General features: G+C 43.2%; 1 protein-coding gene across 3 annotated transcripts in view; it reads right to left on the bottom strand.

The window, feature by feature from the left end:
- Positions 1 to 443: 443 nt before the first annotated feature.
- The window catches only part of CAPN3 (calpain 3), a 35,567-nt gene continuing 16,192 nt past the window's right edge, over positions 444 to 19,818 (bottom strand). For 2 of the 3 annotated variants that reach the window (XM_014950338.1, XM_014950339.1), the window contains 18 exons: positions 17,819 to 17,902; positions 17,332 to 17,417; positions 16,522 to 16,599; positions 15,919 to 16,079; positions 15,149 to 15,318; positions 14,255 to 14,266; positions 12,931 to 13,139; positions 12,201 to 12,237; positions 11,171 to 11,188; positions 9,959 to 10,060; positions 8,644 to 8,721; positions 7,889 to 7,946; positions 7,223 to 7,287; positions 6,109 to 6,177; positions 5,351 to 5,429; positions 3,084 to 3,200; positions 1,944 to 2,002; positions 444 to 1,335 (listed from right to left, as the gene is read on the bottom strand). In XM_014950338.1, coding sequence (XP_014805824.1) covers positions 1,309 to 1,335; positions 1,944 to 2,002; positions 3,084 to 3,200; positions 5,351 to 5,429; positions 6,109 to 6,177; positions 7,223 to 7,287; positions 7,889 to 7,946; positions 8,644 to 8,721; positions 9,959 to 10,060; positions 11,171 to 11,188; positions 12,201 to 12,237; positions 12,931 to 13,139; positions 14,255 to 14,266; positions 15,149 to 15,318; positions 15,919 to 16,079; positions 16,522 to 16,599; positions 17,332 to 17,417; positions 17,819 to 17,902 — 1,509 coding nt within the window. In that variant the 3' untranslated portion in view covers positions 444 to 1,308. Of the gene's footprint in view, positions 1,336 to 1,943; positions 2,003 to 3,083; positions 3,201 to 5,350; positions 5,430 to 6,108; positions 6,178 to 7,222; positions 7,288 to 7,888; positions 7,947 to 8,643; positions 8,722 to 9,958; positions 10,061 to 11,170; positions 11,189 to 12,200; positions 12,238 to 12,930; positions 13,140 to 14,254; positions 14,267 to 15,148; positions 15,319 to 15,918; positions 16,080 to 16,521; positions 16,600 to 17,331; positions 17,418 to 17,818; positions 17,903 to 19,818 lie in introns of those variants that run through there. The other variant, XM_014950340.1, reaches the window with a different exon arrangement.

The raw sequence follows: 19,818 nt of genomic DNA, 5'->3' as shown, positions 1-19,818 counted from the left end.
TTACAGTTTTGCTTCACAGCAGTGGATTGTTTTGTTACTTTTCACTGGTAGAGAACCAAGTAGAAGGTTCTTCTGGCCAAGTCTGGTCTCTTCACACCCTGTCTTCCACATTTTGTTTTTCCTTTTGTTTTTATATTGATCAACACTTCACCTGTTCTGAAACGCTGTCGTCCTTAAAGCTGGTAACGATGGAGCTCTCAAACTCAAGGGCTTCATATTTTTAAAGCATTCAAGGAGCAAAGGGGTAAGTGTTTGAGATACTAAGCTGATTCCATGCTTGCCATAAACCTCCAGAAGCGGCTGGATATTCAGGAGAACGATGGAAACATTCTCAATGTTTCATCCTCCTGTTTTTTCATAAAAATAAAAACCACCCCTAAACGTTAGGCCAAAATCCAGTTGATTTTATTTTTGTTCAATTAAACTAATTGAACGTACACGTTCTAATAATCTTCCCAAAGCTGTCATGCTGACATAGAGTCTGATTCTGCTACAAGTCACTTCTTACAATAAAGAAATACACAATCCTGGCAGGAAAACAGGACCCGGGTGGGGCTGAAGTGTGTGTGTGGATATATATTTGTATGAATGTACAGAGGTTTTCTGTCTCGAGTGGCAAACACCTTTCTTGGTATTACAGAGAATGCAGCAACTCTAAAACACATGTAAAATGTCCAGTGTGTAACTAAGATACTCTGGGGGTACTCAAAATGAGGCCAAATTGCTCAGTTTGATGCTTTTGGTGCTGGGGGCTGTGGTGCCCTATGGCCACATCTACAGCAGCAGAGGGGATGGGGACATGTCGTATCAATGTCACCCAGCATGGTCTCGCGTCAAATATTCAATCAACATGATGAAGAGGCTGAAATGGATGGTATCAAAAGCAGGACAAAGACTTAATGACTAATGACAAGGTGGTGGTAACCACCTCTGACTTTCACAGTTCAAATCCAGTCCCAGCTTGGCCTGACTTGAGGGAAGGCTTTTCCAGGCGTCAGCACAATAACCCGTGTACGCTCCGTGTCGTTGCCACACAGAAAAAGCTTAATTCAGTCATCAATAAATTAATCCTTGTTGCCTGAGAGAAAATGTCAGGGAGTTAGAAAAGTAGTTAGAGAAGGTGGGCACTGCTCTGTCTGCCGGAGTAGGGTTCTCTTTTTCCCAGGGATCCTTCCCAGGCGCTGTTTATCTCGGCGAGTGAAGCACCTAATTAGGAAATGCTCGTTTGCGCTGGGGATGAATGAAGCTTGTGGCCCAAAACGGACGCCTTGAGCGTTGTCTCGCTGAAGGTGGGCTCTGGGGCCGGTGTCACGCGTACATCGTGAGCTGCAGCCACTGAAAGGAGTCAGAATCAGACGATGAAGGACCTGTTGGCCTCCTCCAACAAACCCTACCCAGCCTGGAAGGCAGCTGCTCGCTGAGGCACAGGGGCAATGGGGAACAGTGTCCAAGGCCTCTTGCTCCTGTTCCTCCTTCCCTTGCAAGAAGTGAAGGGTTTTTTTGTGGTCTCCCAGCAGAAGACATGCTTTTAAGTTGAAACTTTCTAAGTCTTCTTAATCAGATTTATGAAAAGGTAAATAACTATAGTAGGCTCCATTATCAGCCGATGCCTTTAAACTAAAGTATGTTTGATTTAAATTGCCTCATAAAAAAAAAACCCTCAGGGGTTTTTTGAAGCGCTTTAAAGATGATCTGAGGAGTCCACAGCCGTGCCTGTCAGCACCAACTGGAGTCTCTTGCAGAGCAGCTCTTGCTGGCAGATCACGGATACACATATTTTCTGTGTAAAATACTTAGCAAAATTTTTAGAAGGTTTTGTGGACTCTTACCACTTGGATGACAATTTAAGAGAAACTCTTGTAGGCTCCCTTGAGAACGTGAGCAATGAATAATACAAATAAAATCTAGTATTGTGTTAGAAATACTGGCATAAAGCAATTTACCTCCAGGACGTTGAGCTTAATGATGCCATCTCCATCTTTATCAAAGGCGTGGAATGCTCCTAAAGCAAGGAAACAAAAGTGTATGGAGTGGATTAAACTACATAAATCAGCATAAATAAATAAATCAGCAAGGATTTCTGCCATGTTTTTCCTTATCTAGCTGGACCAATGGGCCGAGGCCAATGGGATGAGGTTCAACGAGGCCAAGTGCCGGGTCCTGCACTTGGGTCACAACAACCTCGTGCAGCGCCACAGGCTGGGGGCAGAGTGGCTGGAGCTGCCTGGCAGAAAAGGACCTGGGGTGTTGGTCGATGGCCAGCTCAACATGAGCCAGCAGTGTGCCCAGGTGACCAAGAAGGCCAATAGCATCCTGGCCTGTATCAGAAATAGAGTGGCCAGCAGGTGTAGGGAAGTGATTGTCCCCCTGTACTTGGCACTGGTGAAGCCCCACCTCGAGTTCTGTGTCCCATTTTGGGCACCTCAATACAAGAAAGACATTGAGGAGCTGGCCCATGTCTAGAGAAGGGCAACAAAGCTGGTGGGGAGTTCAGAGCACACATCTTATGAGGAGAGGCTGAGGGAGCTGAGGTTGTTTAGCCTGGAGAAAAGGAGGCTGAAGGGGAGACCTTATTGCTCTCTACAACTACCTGAAATAAGAGTGTGGAGAGGTGGGGTTTGGTCTCTTCTCCTAAAGTAATAAGCAATAGGACAAGAGGAAATGGTCTCAAATTGTGTCAGGGGAGGTTCAGATTGGATATTAGGAAAACTTTCTTTACAGAAAGGGTTATTAAGCATTGGAACAGGCTGTCTGGGGAAGTGGTGGAATCATCTTCTCTGGAGGTATTTAAAAGACGGGTAGACGTGGTGCTGAGGGACATGGTTTGGTGGTGGTTTTGGGATTCTACCAGTGTTAAGTCAATGGCTGGACTCGATTATCTTAAAGGTCCCTTCCAACCTAGATGGTTCTATGATTCTTTTCTATAATAGAAATGCAATGGCGTATTTTCTTTTGTGTTTGTCTAGGATGGCTGTCACATTACAGGTTCTCTAAGGACATTAATTATTAAAAGTACATGCAGGCAGCAGTGCTGGAGTCCAGCAGTGCGTGTCGGGGGCGAGGAGGGCCGGGGCAGCACTCACTGAACATGGCGTCCAGGCGCACGAAGCAGCAGATGAAGCTGTCGAAGTCGATGTTCATGTTCTTGTCGGCGTAGCGCATGGTGATGATGTCGTAGAGCTGGTTGTTCAACCGAAACCCTGCAAAGGACCAGAAAGGGGGCTCAGCTGGGCTGCAGGCCAAGGGGCAAGCACCAGTGCTGGTCAGGCCTCCAGGAGAGGTTTGGCCACAGGAGCTCCCCGGGCCCAGCCGTGGAAGCTGCGGCCTCTGGATGAAAGGAAGTGAAGATACAAGGAGCTTCCTTGTGTCCAGCTGCTTTCTTAAACCAGGAGTAACGTTTTGAAACTGTGATTTCGGAGGGCCAGTAGCACATGAGTTACCCCACGCCGTAAGCACGGAGAGGCCTGCACCAAAGATTTTGCAGCTCAGCTGAGCCTGATGGGAGCAAAGCCACAAAAACTGGGTGACAGAAATGTAGGAGGAAGCTGCTGCGAAAAAAAATAATTACAAAATGGTCAAAAAATAGATGAGGTAATTCCTCAGTATGGCATTGCCAAACCACAGCACTGACCTGCTGCAGCTCCACAAAGGGACGGCTGCGATTTGGGTGCTGGTGGTTCTTGGCTAAATGCAAGGTCAGGGACAGGCTATGGGCTGTAAGACTGAGATGTTTTTATTGCAAAATGTGTTCTTAGTTCTAAAGTCAGAGCAGGGGAGGTAATTAAATAATTATTATTATGTTTTTATTGCAAAATGTGTTCTTAGTTCTCAAGTCAGAGCAGGGGAGGTAATTAAATGATTTTATATTTATTTTTTTTTTACATTGAAAACTTTCTTGGTGAGAACGGAAACCTGGAAAATAAGATTGACCCATACTTCTACTGCAGCAGGAGTCCAAACCCAGGTGTAAGTTTGTCCTTAACGAAGGATCAAATCAGCTTTTCTGATTAAAGAAGCCATTTGCTCCCTGAGAGAAGCAGCAGCTGGGGAAGCCCCCTGTTGGGGAAGCCTGCTCTCCAGGGAGAGGAGCACACCAAAGGGCTTGAGACAAGAAGCAAGAAAAGTCAAAAGCCTCTCTTTGCAGAATGAGTTTCATTAACTGCAACTTTTGCAAAAATACTTTCTTCTTGGTGTGCAGGTAGGAGACTGAGCCTACAGTGGCTTTAGTGACGCTAAGAAACACACACAGGACTCAAGAAATGACCATCCAGTTGCCTCTGATTCAAACTGGGACATTAACCTGCTCTGCCTGGGTTTTTGTGCCTGTACACTTGGATTGAAGGTTTTCCACTGTTCATTGATTGTAGCACACCAAAGGGCTTGAGACAAGAAGCAAGAAAAGTCAAAAGCCTCTCTTTGCAGAATGAGTTTCATTAACTGCAACTTTTGCAAAAATACTTTCTTCTTGGTGTGCAGGTAGGAGACTGAGCCTACAGTGGCTTTAGTGACGCTAAGAAACACACACAGGACTCAAGAAATGACCATCTAGTTGCCTCTGATGCAAACTGGGACATTAACCTGCTCTGCCTGGGTTTCTGTGCCTGTACACTTGGGTTGAAGGTTTTCCACTGTTCACTGATTGCTCCTTACACAAACATAAAGAATCCACAGCTTAAATGAAATCAAATGTCTGCAGCACTCCCTGAAGAGCAGGACCCCAAGTGCAAGATCCTTAAGGCAGCAGAGCCTCATTCACTGGAAAATTTAAAGAGCTGAAGAGAACTATTTGGTTGGTAAGACATACAAGACTTGCCATTTAGATATTTGAGAAGCTCTGTTGGGGGGAAAAAAAGGATTTTTGAATTTCTATGGGGTCTCTTTAAAAGGCTGCACTGCATTCCTGATTTCACCTGCGACAGATCAACCCTCCTTACACAAACATAAAGAATCCACAGCTTAAATGAAATCAAATGTCTGCAGCACTCCCTGAAGAGCAGGACCCCAAGTGCAAGATCCTTAAGGCAGCAGAGCCTCATTCACTGGAAAATTTAAAGAGCTGAAGAGAACTATTTGGTTGGTAAGACATACAAGACTTGCCATTTAGATATTTGAGAAGCTCTGTTGGGGGGAAAAAATGGATTTTTGAATTTCTATGGGGTCTCTTTAAAAGGCTGCACTGCGTTCCTGATTTCACCTGTGACAGATCAACCAAAATAAGGTTTCTTTGGCTGTTGAACACCATCTATGGGGTCTCTTTAAAAGGCTGCACTGCATTCCTGATTTCACCTGCGACAGATCAACCAAAATAAGGTTCCTTTGGCTGTTGGGCACTGACCACCGGGGGAAGTACCTGCGTCATTGACCGCATTGCGCATCTCGTAGCTGTTAATGGTTCCTGAGTGATCTGTGTCGTAACGCTTGAAAATTTTCTGGAAAAACAAACAAACAAAAAATAAATACACATGAAAAAGAAAAGCTGGTCCTTCTGTTGAATGTACCCAGCGAGTGGGTGTGGGGTGTGAGGCTCAGGCCCTTGGAGGCTTTGCCGTCTGCCTGAAATACACATGAGAAATAAAAGCTGGTCCTTCTGTTGAACGTACCCAGCGAGTGGGTGTGGGGTGTGAGACTCAGGCCCTTGGAGGCTTTGCCATCTGCCTTGCATTGCTGCTGCCGGGCTGGTACCACAGAGCTCCGCTCAGTCACAAAGTAAAATAATTTAGATCCATGCTGTAAGAAGCAAAAAGCTCCCCCCTAGAGACTCTCCTTGTTTAATTTGAGTTTATGCTGTTAATGGTCTCTCTTGATTGTCCTAATTAAGCTATCTGTGAGCCCTTAATTTAGTTACCACCACCACCTTCCTCCAATTTGTGTGCCTCCCTGCTAGTCTCATGGGGGAAGTCTTCACACAAGTGCTGGAGCTTCAGAGATTCAGGCTATTTGCTCAGGTTGTGAGTAGGAGAGGAAAGACATTCCTTTTCTTTTTAGAAGCTAATTTTCAGTATTTTAGGTTTTCTTTTTGTTATACTGTATGTAGAGAGGTATGGCTTTACTACATCAGCTTTTGTGCTCCAGAAGCTGTGAATACCAGGCTGTGAATACCAGCAATACCTGCCAGCTTTTAATCTTGTCCCAGAGGTGTCGAAATTCATCGAAGTTTATCTTCCCCGAGCCGTCTGTCTGGGATGCAAACATTCAGGTAAAAATACCACAATATTTTTAAGATAAAATTAATTAAGTTTTCAGCTACTGGTGAAGGGATGAATGCGAAACTGAGTTCAGGATCTCCTTGGTGTTACGAGCTGGCTGAGCTACTGAGTGAAATATTTGTGACCATTTTGGTTATTGTTCATAGTATTTTGTTTCAGGAGTGTGAAGAACTATTTGTACTTTGTGTAGAAGCAAACATCTGGTACAGGAGAGAGGTTTGCTCCTGCTGCTATTATAAAGTATGTGAACAGGATGTTTTAGTGGGCTCTTTCCAAATACCTCCAAATGTGGAATGTCCTCAACGTTTTTAACTGAATTTATTCCTAGAATGAAGCTCTTTCTGTCTTGCTTAAAATGAACTGAGAACTAAGCAAAATGGTGACTAAAGCCACTTAAAAAAATGTGTTTAGGCTCCAACTATTATGGCTCTGGGTTGTCGTTACAGTTTTGTTCTGGTTATGTTTGAGTGCACTTTTGTTGTCTCAAAATCATGGATTATGTCAAGTAGGGAAACTGAGGGATGTTGTACCAGAGGTACCCCCTATGGCATCTCGTCGTGTGTTTCCTTGTACTTGCTGTAAGACAATTTCTGTATGTGTTGCATGCTAAGCACACAGTGGAATGTATAATACATATAAACTTAGAAATAAGAGAGAAATATGGTGAAGTTCCTTGGCAAGAACTGTAGTTATGTTGAGTTGGTTTAAAATAAAAATCCTGCTTTAGTACCTGAGCTGGCTGGTTGCTGATACCTAAGGAAGGATATGGATAAGGATAAGGACTGACTCATCCTGTAGTTCTCTGTTTTGAGATATTTTCATCTGCCACCTACGCTAATGTTGAGATGACTGGAGTTGAGCTGTGCCAAACCAGGACTGCTGTTTTATCTGACTAAGGTCTATAATGTCCTGTTCTCCTGCCCTGTGTGGGAGCTCTGTGTGTGTCTGGTGGTGGGAAATACAACCCAAGTGGACTAGTGGGGTATCAAGCACCCCCTTTCCCCAGAAAAGGATACATCCATTAAAGCAATCATGCTGCGGCAGGATTCCAGTTCAAATCCTTCTGTCTTTAGGTCCTTATCTGAAATAAATGATTCCAGGTGAAAACAGGTCGTGCAAGGCAGCAAGTTCTTCTTCCTCTTAGGTGTAATTCTACTCAAAGGAGAAGCCAAACCTACTTCCTTCATCCAGTAAGAAAAGAATAGTAGAGAAATCTGAACAGACTCTAACATTATTGCTTGTGAGTTAGAGATGACTTTTGTTGACCTGTAATATACAATAAAAACCTCTGGAAACTTCTAAACCAACTTCCAGGTAACTAAGCAAGCCCAGGGCCTGTAAGCTAAAGTTTGCTAAACAGGGAGAAAAAACAGCCTCTCCGTTAGAACTTTTTCTTTTAAAGGGCATTTGCAGACAGCTTGAAATGCTGTATGATCCCCTGTGGTGCTGCCAATGAACTTTTGCTCATTTCTGCACTATCACGACTTGACCACTCCTACAGAACATCTCTATGAACAGTTCAGCTTGCTAAAGTCTTGGCTGCAAAGTCTATGGAAGTGTAACTAGGAAATTTGTGAGGCTGAAACCATAAATAACTTTTAGAGTGCAACTCAGGGGTGGAGGGTTACAGTATATCACAGACTTCTTTGTCCAGGGTTACTGGAAAACATGCTCAAACTCACGTTTTTTTACGACATTATTGAGAACGTTCCTGAGTTCTTCAGCATTGATCTCCATGTCCTGGTGGGAAATGTGGTGAAAATCTAATTAATTACGACATTTCTTATTAAACGGATGGCTTAATGGGTGTATATGCTAAAAATATGAAGTCTTTGGTCACTCTTCAGTATGGCATACATATGCTTCAAGCTAGAGCATGTTGTAGTTTGTATAAACATTGGTCCAAATCTTTCTTGAGGCTGCAGTACCAGGTAGGTCTAAAGTTCCCATATAGTGCTTATTGAGCTACAACTAGAACAACAACCAGTAATTTCAAACCACTGTATAAGCCAAAAAAGCAAAATGTGAAAATCCCTGAAACCCATCTGCAGCCTCTCGATTTATGCAGTTCTTTGACCTGTTTGCACTTGTAACTTCTCTCGTTAAGCATACACTGGAGGGCATTGTATTTCTAACTTGTTTATACACACTATGCAAAATAGCACCACGTAGTAGTGACAGAAGTAAAAGCCCACATTTAAATCAGGCTCCCTTGCACACAATGGGAATAGCTTAGATGTGCCTATGAGGATAGCTGTATATTTAATTGGATTTTGATTTGATTTTGCTTAGTGTCAGATCTCAAAGGAAATTTGATGGAAAAAAATTCAAAGGAAGTTTTAAAATTCAGTGTTTTTAAGTGGTGCAGCAGTTGGTGTAGGTGCTGCTGGGACTCGGCTGCTCTGACAGCAGGGACAGGGATCAGTTGTGTACTCACATCCCCTGCAATCTGTCGGAAAATATTCCTGAACTGCTTTTCTTCTTCACTCCTGTCATGAGCTTTTGCTGAAGAGCGCTGAAAAGAGACAAGGAAAGGGGAGATATAATGTTAGCCCAGCAGGGAAGGGAAGGGGCCTGGGGGGTGGCATGGCTTGGTTGGCTCATGTGAAGGAGCCTTTGGAGGAATGGGTCATCCTCCTGGTCCTTTCCCCTTTTTTTTGGTTAAATGTGTTCCTTGGCAAAGCTGTTGAGTATTTAACTTCATTCCATTGCTCTCCTTTCTCTTGGAAGGAGCCTAAATGACTACTTTCAGTGACAGATGTTTATCATCTTGTTTTTTGTTTCAAAGCATTGCGAAGGAGAAGTTTGGAGCAGAAGAGGCATATCTGCTCCACAGCCACCCTGTAGGCCATGAATGGACTTGGGCTTGAGAGCTCTTTGCAGTGGGGAGGGCCCTTGCTGGAGACAAGCAGCACATGAGACAGCTTCACTGTCTCCATTTTCCTCCATCTCAGACACAGGCAAAGGGCAAGCCTGATCTCTGAGGCTCAAACTGGAAAAGGAAACTATATTTCTCCCATCACCCCCCAGTATTAAATTACAGGAATTATGTGTAGCGAAGCAAAGTGAATTTCTTGGCTTAGTTTGTATTTTTGTTTGTCTAAATGGTTCCCACTTGGCCTCCTGCACGCTCTGGCAGTCATGCAGCAGAACAGCAGGCTCCCTGTAGGAAGATGCTCCAGCTGTGCCTCCAGGAGCCTGGGTGCAGGATCTGGCTGCTGCATCTCGCATCCCTCACCCACCTGCAGGCAGAAACTCTGGATTTGGTGCCCTGATTTCCTCTCTCCAGTAGTGAGGGAAAAGAGGAGGGGTGCAGGAGCTCCTGGAGAGGCTGTGATCATCTCCAGGAGCTCCTGGAGCCCCTTGGGTGTGATTTGTGTGTGTGCCCTGTATAAAGCAGGTACCGCAGCAGGGGCTGAGGAGGAGTGGATGGAGCTGTGCTGCTCGTGGGGAAGGGATGTCTCACAGCCAGGATCCTTGTGTAAGAGCACAACCAGGGGATGCTTTCAAGCAACTAAATCCTCCAGCACAGGTCTTAAATAACTGTGAAATAAATAACTGTAAAGTAGTCTCTGTTCACTCATGCTCATTAGATCCACCTAAACCAGAAGCAAGTTATGCTAAGATTTGATGAAAAGCTGTGAAGTGTCTTAGGACACTTCTTTGCCCCATTCCTCTGCTCTTTCCAGCTACTCTTTCATGCCAGCCAGACCAAGCTCTGTTCCCCCCTCCTTGCCACTTGCTCCAGAAACCTTTTTCTCATCTGCATGGGTTTTTTCACCATCTTTGCCAGCATCTTCATCTGCTGTCAGCTCCTTATTGCTGTTTGCTCTGTCGGAAACAAAGATGATAGGCTAGAAGAAGAAGAAGAACAAAGAGAGCAAAAGAGAAGTGCAAGTTACACAAGAAATAGTGGAAGGGAAAATATTTGGTGACAGCCATTCCGTGGTGAAGCACATGCAGCAACAGCTCCTGCCCTAAGAGCATGACTGGGGAAGCCAGAACTGGGAATGAAAGAAAATGAGGGGAAAAAAAAACCAAAACATGGGGGGACATTGACTTCTGAAGTTATTGCTCTTATGCTAAAAAGCAAGCTGCAGAAGTCTTTTTGGTAAAAGAGTGTAATCTCTGGCTTCTAGCTTTCCTGTTCAGAAAGACAGTAACCGTTTAAGCATTACTTTTTTTTTTTTTCTTTTTAAGTGAAATGAGCCTCCCAGATTCTTGCGTCTCAGTTAAGCTGAACAACAGTCACAATGAAAACAGAATCTGAATCCTACACAGAAAAGAAGTATTTATGTAGGAGCTTGGTAGCTCTGCAAAGTCTATATTCTTTCTCTGTGTTAATTCTTGAAGCATCCAGCTATAAGCAGCCACATGCAATTGTTCTGGTTGAGTTTATTTAAAATGAGGAAATTTGCTACAAGGAAGATGTGAATCTGTTAACCCAGGGGATTAAGTGCAGTCAGCCTCTCTTGAGGTTAAAATGCCTGGTTACGTTTTCAAGGTCCTAAATGTGTTGTGCAGAATAGAAAGGAGAATCCTGGACTTTAGTGAGCAGAAACCTCAGGAAAGAGGAGTAGCTGCATTAGGGATCAGAAAGCAAAGGTGAGGGGGTGTGCCTGGAGAAGGGGTGTCAGGGTGCCCATGGAGGGGCGGGAAGGAAGGGCAGTTTGAGCAACCTGGAGGATCAAGCTTATAAAGCTGAAAAGCTTCTGTTAGCCTTTTTCCACCCCTTTGAAAGAGAGGGGTATACGATGCCAATGCTATTTCATTAGTATGTAGTGTAGGAAGACAAAATCTTTGCTGCCTGCTAATGGCCTCTTTTCCAGTGCCCTTCATTAACTAGATCACTTTCCAGGTGCAGAGAAATAAATCATACTGGCACCAAGGGACTCTGCTCCTGCTGCATGCATTGCGCATGCTCATCACCTTCCTGGCACTCAGCACATCACACCAGCACCCACCTTGCCCTTTTTCTTCTTCTGTACAAATAAGAGGCAACATTAAAAAAAAAAAAGTGTTTTTAAACAGAATTATAGATTTTACCTATATCATGCAGAGCTGATGGTAAAGTTGTTTTTTTTCTCTTGCTCTTTCCCACATTTATTTTTCCCATTTCTATATTTATACAATTTTCCCCCATTTCCTATATTCATACGGTTTTCAAATCTCCAAAAACGAGGCAAAATACACCCACCACGGAATTGCATACTGAAGGACAGAAATTGCAGAAACCATAGGAAAACAGTGCCCATCTCATGTGGGGCTTTCCTTGAATAATATCTCTGTTGTACCTTTAGCTCTGACTATTCCTTTTCTTTTTCCCAACCTGCCAGTGCAGTGGAGACTGGACTTGTGTGCCCACAGATCAGTGTTATCTGAAATGGCAATTAAACTCCACCAGATATTTTGTTATCATGGCAGCAAACAAAAGGGGAACACTTCTGAGCAAGGTTTCATGGAGCTCAATTCTATGCAAGAATGTTTCCTCTCTTTTTTTTTTTCAAGACTAATTGTATTGTTAGCTTTAGTATATTCCCACAAAAATATGTAAAAACCCATGCTGAGAATTAGATGCTAGTTTGAATCAGTATCATTAGGATCCCTTTCCAGAAAGGAATGTACTTCAAAATAGGGTACTTTTTTCTTTATTAGATGAGATGTCAATTTCAAAAACAAAATATCTTGGAGCACAAAGCTAGGCCTCTGCTGGTAAATAAACAATCTCCATTGATGGATGCAAAGGCAATGCTTAGCATCTTTATGCCAGCAAATTTCAAATCTGGCAAAAGATGTTAATCTGGCCAAATCAGAAAGTAGTGTATATAAAGCAAGTGTTAATAGAAGTATCTTGATGAGAGGATGTGGGCATTTATGCTAAAGGAGCCACGATGTGGCTGCAAATTGTTTCCTGCTGTGGGTTTCCCTAGATGTGATGCTCCTCCTCTCCCTGCCCCTATTTGTGTACAGAACAGGCCCAGGAACAGTACTTACCGATGGACGGTCTGCCTCAATCATGTTTTCAACCTCCCTAAAAGAAAGCAGAAAGTAAATAAATTAGGAAAGTGGCTGTTCCCAATATTGCTTGTTTCTGTAGCTGGTTTGTAAGCAGCCATTTGAACTTTGCAAAAGCCAGTAGTGTGGGCTGGCTTCCAACTGTTACAGCTCCAGGCTTCTTCCCAGTTTGAGCAGAGCATCCCAAGTACCACTTCCAGGAGGGCTGCTGCCTGCTTTACTCCTCTAAAGAGCCTTTGATAACCCTCAACTTTGGCAACTGAGAGTAAAACAGAAACTGTTTGGCCTATGTAGAGTGACACCAGCCACAATTTGCTGAGCTCTGGGAAAATAGTTGAAGAGCAGAATGGAAAATAAGTAACTACCTACTTCTGTGTTTCATTCACTAGATCTGGTTCAATGATCTATTTGGCCAAAACTTCAGCCAGTGACTTATAGCAATAAATCCAAAGACATTCATTTTCATTATTAAGAATGGCTAATGGGATGTTTAAAAAGGATATTCTGCTAGTAGTAAGCTTCTCCAAAGATAATTCAGAGCAGCTTTTGGTAGGCTATAAGGGAAGCTCAGGGAAACGAATTTACGGCTTGGAGTTTCTAATGAGGTTGAAAAATTTAAATGCAGGTGTAGCAAACTGGGAATATAACTAAAGCAGACTAGTGAGCTCACTGCCACTTTTATGGCCAGATAAGTGGACCTGCAACTTACTCTGAAAGACTTCTTTTCTCTGAGAAGACCCTCAGGATGAATTCTCCCTCCTGGTGGGGTTCATATGTTGATGGGATCACCACGTACTCGCTGGGAGGCAACCGGAAGCGCTCGGAGATTTCCCGCATGTTTATATAGGTCTTACTTCTAGCTTTGGAGGCATTGTAGAGGAAAAAATCCTTTTGCAAGTGGTGCTTAGTACCGTGCATCTGCAGAACAAATAAGTCAGTTTTCTGAGTTCAAGGAAGTCTTACCCATTCCCTGCGGGTTTGTCATGAAGGCAGCACGTGGTTGGGACAGAAAACACAAATGAAGGGGCAGCTTAGCAAGCAGGGAGCTGATGAGGCATGATAGCTGGTAACAGATACAGGGTCTGCCACCTTTAAGTTGCTACTGGCTGGGTCTATTTGGCTTCTCAGGGCTGCTCCAGAGCCCACCCACAGAGCATTGGCTGACTTATGTTCTGTAGGTGTAACCAGAGTTCAGTTACTTTCCTTGGAGGGTGGCATGGCAAGGAATGGTAATATGCAAACTCCTGCATGCAGTGTGGTAAGATGAAGATGCTTTCAGTGGAAATGTCTCCTTGCCTGGACAAAACATGAGTTCTCTATCTACTATCAAAACACAATCAAACGTTGCATTGGTTCAAATATGAATGTCAGGTCAAGAACTGTGGGCTAAGAACACTTGCAGGCTGTTTTCTGTAGAAATAACCACCTGTAAAATAGTCAGCAAAGACAATATTCAGGCTTTTATCTTCATGTTTTCCAGGTTATGTAGCCTTCAGGTGAGCTTGTTTGCAAAAACTGTGATGCCAATGATTCAGCTACCAGTAGGCTCAGTAAAACTTAATCTGTGTTACTTTTAATACGTTTTTTTCAATGGCTGAAAATACCATTGATTTTTCCAAACAAATTCTAAGACTGTAGAGAAACTCTGCAGCTGCAGGATGTAGGCCATTGGCATTATTTGCAGGAGGAAAGGGAAGTGTTTAGGGTGGTTCTGCATGGAACGTGATGGCAAAGGGCTCGCTGGCACGGCTTCCTGCAGCTCAGGATCACCAGTGGTCAGGTCTCATGCAGAAGAGAAGGACTGAGGAAAAGGCACAGATGAAAATGGGGTGCGAGTGAGAAGGAACTAAAAATTACTTGCAAAAATGTTACCAATAAGCACTCAAAGCAGAAGGGTTAGCAGTTTCGCTTCTGCTGCACCCCTGAAAACAACCTTGATTGGACAGTTTCCTGCTGACTTACAGACAGGCACAACAGTAACACTAGCTGTGAGTATACACCAAGGTGTCAATCAGCCTCCGTTCTGCTCATACCTCTTTGGGCACCTTAGGGAAAAACAAAGAGAAGAAACAGTCAGAGCTGCTGAGCGAGTCCACTTGTTTATAGATCGTACAGAATGGTGTTCACATAGATTTCTGGGGATCATGAAAATGGCCCAAGTTATATAAATATTCTAAGCAACTTCTCTCATCCTCTCTAGATTTCTTGAGGTCTACATGAGATCCACTGAGATCTGAACTAAGTATGTTTGTGCAAGGAACTGAGTAAATGGACTTCTTCATGAAGTTGACAGCAGGGACAGAGGTTAATCACTATGAGTTATATAAATATTCTAAGCAACTTCTCTCTGCCTCTCTAGATTTCTTGAGGTCTACAGATCCGCTGAGATCTGAACTAAAATGGCCCAAGTTATATAAATATTCTAAGCAACTTCTCTCATCCTCTCTAGATTTCTTGAGGTCTACATGAGATCCACTGAGATCTGAACTAAGTATGTTTGTGCAAGGAACTGAGTAAATGGAATTCTTCATGAAGTTGACAACAAGGACAGAGGTTAATCACTGCATATGCATCTTGGATGCCTGTTTCCTTTTTTTATACAATTCTGCCAATGAAATGTTTAGTCTCAGCAAGGATGAAAAGAAGTTTGGAGACTATATGAGAGACTATATTAAATTCTGGCATTGAGTCAGTATAAAAGCCTGAAAAGTGTGTTATTTATAGATGGGGTAAATTCTGAGGTTACTATGATCTGAATGGTTACAAAGCCTTGAATTTCCTTCCTCACTCCCAGGTTTCCCCTGAGTTTCTTGCAAATTAAAAATTGCAGTTCATGTAATCAGGCTGAATGATTCACTGACTCTTGGTAAATGCATACTGTCAGGATTGGTGACCACGTTGAGAAAAATAAAGTCTAGAGCTGGTACCTCGTAGATGGCAAAGCCGATGGTGTACAGGTTGGCTCCCAGCTTGCGTTCTTTCCTCCTGTTTTTCTGCATCAGTGCAACAAGGAAGCTGCAGATAACCTCTTCGTCCTCGGGGTCATCATCTTCCTCCAGGAGCTTCAAGCGATACTGGGGATTGGTCCAAAATGTATCTGTGAAATCCCACCAACAACCCAAAGCATATGTGTAAAGCTTCAGTTTTCTAATAATACTCATGATCAAAGAGAACTTTTAAGTTCCCTGCCTGTGTTTCCTGAGGGAAAGATTGGAATTGTGCTAATAAGTATATATTTTTTTACGTGCTATGTTTTTTACATAGTTTTAACAAAATTGCACAGCAAAGAAGGCTAGAAAATGAAGAACTGGCATCTGACAAACTCCCAGAGTGCCTAAAGCTACCAGAAAGTGGATTTATTGCACAGCAAAGAAGGCTAGAAAATGAAGAACTGGCATCTGACAAACTCCCAGAGTGCCTAAAACTTCCAGAAAGTGGATTTCCCAAGTGAAATCTATTCCCAAGTGAAAGAGTGAAACTGTTCTCTTTTCTTTTATGTGGGCCACTGTGAAATATTTGAACAATGATTTACCTTTGGGCTGACAAGGTGCTGTCACAAACATAGTGACAGAAGATTTCCAGCTACAAAACCATGTGCCTCATCCCCTGAGGAAGCAAGGCTTTTTCCTAAGGCTGAGAACTGAGCAGGCTGTGGTGTGACCTAATACAGTCCCCATCACAGAGGCCCGTTGCTCACCTGGATAATTGCGGCAGCCTCCAGCCGAGCAGCCCCTCACCCAGCGCCCTTCGTTGACTGACACAGTCCAGGTCTGGAGTTTATCTGCTTCCAGAGTATCAGGTGTGAGGTTACAGATCTCAAGTTTCGTGAAGTGCCTCATGAAATCTTCAAATGATATCCTGGAGGAATTGAGGGGAAACTAAACCCAAATAGACTTACATGGTGGGTGCTTGCCTGAAAGATCCTGGTGAGGCGGAGAGGGTGACCCATGTTACTGCCACTCTTAGGGCACGTTTGCAGTGGGAGCACCATGATTCCCTAATGCTGGCTGGTCAATTAACACAGGTACATCTCCAAAGTGGGGGAAACTGGGCTGAGAGGATGATACATAGAAAGGGTGATGGAGAGCTTGTGGAAGTGTGGCATAATTAGGAGGACTCTGCTGGTGGCACTCCATAAACCCTGGTGGGAGAATGAGGGGATTGCAGAGCAGGGCTAATTGGGAATAGGAAGGGGAACAGGGACTATTGCAACAGTTTTTTCAGATTTAGCTAGTGCAGGGCGATTAATTTTTGCTATAGTTGCATATCTTCTATAGAAACACAGGTTTTTGATTCTCACCAGAACTCCCCATCCTCCACGATCTTGTGCTGCAGGCGGATTTTCTCAGCTTCGTCAACGAAGTTCCACTCTTCTGACCTTCAAAGGAGTAAACAGATTACAATTTGCAATGCCGTTTTCATTAAAATTTCTAATCTTTACTGTAAGCCTTTTAGAGTGGAAAGTCAAGAGTCGTCTTGCTACTTCCATATAATTTTTCCTTTGTCAGCCTTGCAACCATTTATTCTCAATGCTACCCTCTTCTCCAAAAAGTAATTCCTTGCTCCTCTCTGCCTTCCCTTCAGACATCCTCTTAGCAGCTCTCAAAAATCTGCTGAACCGTGTTCATTCTATTTAGCTTGAAGACAAATACGTTTGCAGACTCTCATTGCTGGAGTAGCTATTGAAATTCCTTTCAGTAAAACCTAATGAGAAGCTTTATCCAAACTCACTCGTGTACTGACCTCTTGCTTCATCCAGTTCTTCCATAACTTAAAAGCTTTTTCTACTGTCACATCTTGTTTTGAAAACAGATATTGCTGAACTTGCTAGACAGTCAAATCAGATTGACTGTGCCACTAGACTGGGTGCTCTCTTCATTTCCGTTGATTGAAGCCCTTCTTAATGTCTTTTCTAGTTACTTTTTTCCTTTTACAGCTTCAGCTAAGCACTCAAATACGATCAGCTTCAAAGTTCATGTGTCAAAATAACAGCAAAGACAATTCAGATACCTCATTATTAAATGTTAGGGTCATGCACAAGCTGCATAAGGGCAAATGAAGCTGCAATTTTTTTCTTTTTTCAAATCATGTGAAGCTTCTTTTTACTCACTTGTCACTCCAAGGTCCATTCCATTCCACTTGCCCCCAGGGGTTTCTCAGTCTTACCAGACGGAGTTTTTTCCCTTTAAATGTTGTCTAGTTGAAAAAGAAGGCAACAAGAATAGGCTGAGAGTAGGTTCAAAAGGAAACATTCTGCCTGCCAAACATCTGATACCAGCTCCCCCCCAGTGATGGTGCTTTACTGGGCCATCACCCAACCTGACCTGCTTGGGGTGAGTGCAGGAAGGCTGTAAAGACCAGAAAGTGTCTGGCTGTGGCCACCTCTGCCCAAGCACACTATGGTAGAATAACCATTTCCGTAGAAAGCCAGAACCTGGACAGGTTTGTTACTCTACAAAGCTTTCATTATTTAAATATATATTTTATTTCCTTAGCTCTTAAATTGTTTTGCTTTCCCCCCAAACCCACAGCTTTGCTGACATGCATGGTGCTGGACCAGTAGCTCCTCATAGCTGGAGAAAAGGGACTGTACGTACCTCTTCCACGGCAGTGACAGAGTAGGCATGGCCTTTGACAAGTCCGCAAGACATCCGAGTTTCGTACTGCATTGGCATTATGGTCTGTTGGACACAAGATAAAAATGTGTAAGAATCATGCAGAGCTCAGCTGGCTGCTCTGAGGCAGGTGTTGCCACCCAAGGCTTTGGGAGGGAGAATGATGCTGTTTAGGTGACAGAGGGCTGTGTCTTCGTTTTCTTCTTTGCATTTGCTGAGGTGGCCTAACTCAGTGTCCACAGAATTAATGTTGTTGGGTAGAAAGGAGTGAAGCATGAACTAGAAAAGCAAAATGTTAATAATATCAATTGGAAAGGACATTTTGTGATTTACTTTTTACCTTTGTGTAGGCTACGGCTCTTTGCACTCAGAACACGCTTTATGAGTGTATATATTTATAGGACGCTTAATCAAAATGGTCAGATTTTCTATTAGTAGGACTATTCAGCCCTTTCTGGGATAGTATGTTCTGGTATGGCTCAGTAAGGTTATTACATATGAACCAGAAACATAAGAGCAGATCAAGACCTAGAAGAATACTTCTGTCTTTACGCCTGGCCGCAATCTTGTCACAATGACGTTAAAACACCCTAATTAATACACTGTTCCTACTAACTTTACTATTTTCTTTTTAATTTCCTGCGGAGATGTACATTTTATTCCATAACTGTTAAAATCCTTACGTTTGAAATATTTTCCAGCTGACATTCAGGAAGGGAGTAGCTTTTTTCAGCAATGTGTGCTCAGGTGTAAATACATTTGCTGTCCTATTAATCGACTGTTAGCGTGTCTGACAGCTTTTTGCTTGCAAATCTTGGAATTGTCTTTATTTGGGAGATAAAGAACCGAGAGGAAGCTGGCAGGTGCACAGAGTCTGCTGTGTTTGTAGGAGAGATCACTGAGAGCAGTGGGGATGGAAGGTGCCACTACACACACGTGGACTGTATGCGAAACTTCCCCTTCTCCATTATGTCTGTCACTGAGAGGTGACTGCAAGGCCCTGCCAGTAACTCTCCCACCCCTTTCTGAGGCCATGAGAAAGGCAGGGCTGGAAATGAAGAATTATTAAGGTCACATAGATACATTCTCAGCTTGCACAGGGAGGATCTCATCCAAATATTTCCTGGCTGTCGCAATTATTTTCCATTATTTCCCTTCTGCTTCTCTCTCTTCTCTTTCTTTCTCCTGTTTCCATATTTTTAATGCCTGTAATTTCATATTTATTTCATTTTTTTCTTCATTTCTGCTCAGGTTGTCACCATCATTACTTATCAGAACCCCTTTCTCTCTTTTCTATTTAAGAATATTAACTTCCACTGGTGCCCTAGGCCGCTTCTCTAAAGTGCTTTTGAAGTCTGCACTATCTGCCTCTATCCATCAAGAGTCATGATTATATTTTTTTCTGGTGATGGCTCAGGAGTGTGTAATAACCAGCAGCAAAATGGCTGCCAGAGCAGTAACTATACAGAGTTTTCCAAACTTCTTTGAGCAGACAGTCAGTGGGGAGGAAATCCTCCCCAAAACACGGGTGATTTGGGCAGCCAAGCTTGCAAAACAAGGCAGTCATAGTGGGCCTTCCCGAAGAGTTACACCAATTCAGTCTTTTAGGAAGACTAAAAATAGCTGATTTTTTTTCTCTTTTGACATCCATTTCTGCTGCAAATGCAGAAGATGGTTTGTGCAACCAAAAGTTTTAGATGATGTAATTGGGGTGGGTGTTGGGTGTTTTTTCTCTCTGTAAAGTGAGAGACGCAATTTCATTGTCATGGAAATGCAGGTCCCTAAAGGGCAAGGCATGACAGCTGCTTGACAGAGGGAAGGACAAAGCAGCATGTCCCTCCACAGATTTGGAAGCTTTTAAGTTTCCCAATATGGGATTTTCCTTTCATGGCTTTAATATCCCTCTCTCTATTTTGCTATGTACTAAGTTATACTGGAGTTACTTTGTAGTTTACCTTGTGTGTAAAACTCGACACGTTTTT

This window comes from Calidris pugnax, unplaced genomic scaffold, assembly GCF_001431845.1.
Source record: "Calidris pugnax isolate Ruff unplaced genomic scaffold, ASM143184v1 scaffold68, whole genome shotgun sequence".
In the NCBI taxonomy this organism is placed as follows: domain Eukaryota; kingdom Metazoa; phylum Chordata; class Aves; order Charadriiformes; family Scolopacidae; genus Calidris; species Calidris pugnax.
This window is presented reverse-complemented; position numbering and strand designations above follow the sequence as displayed.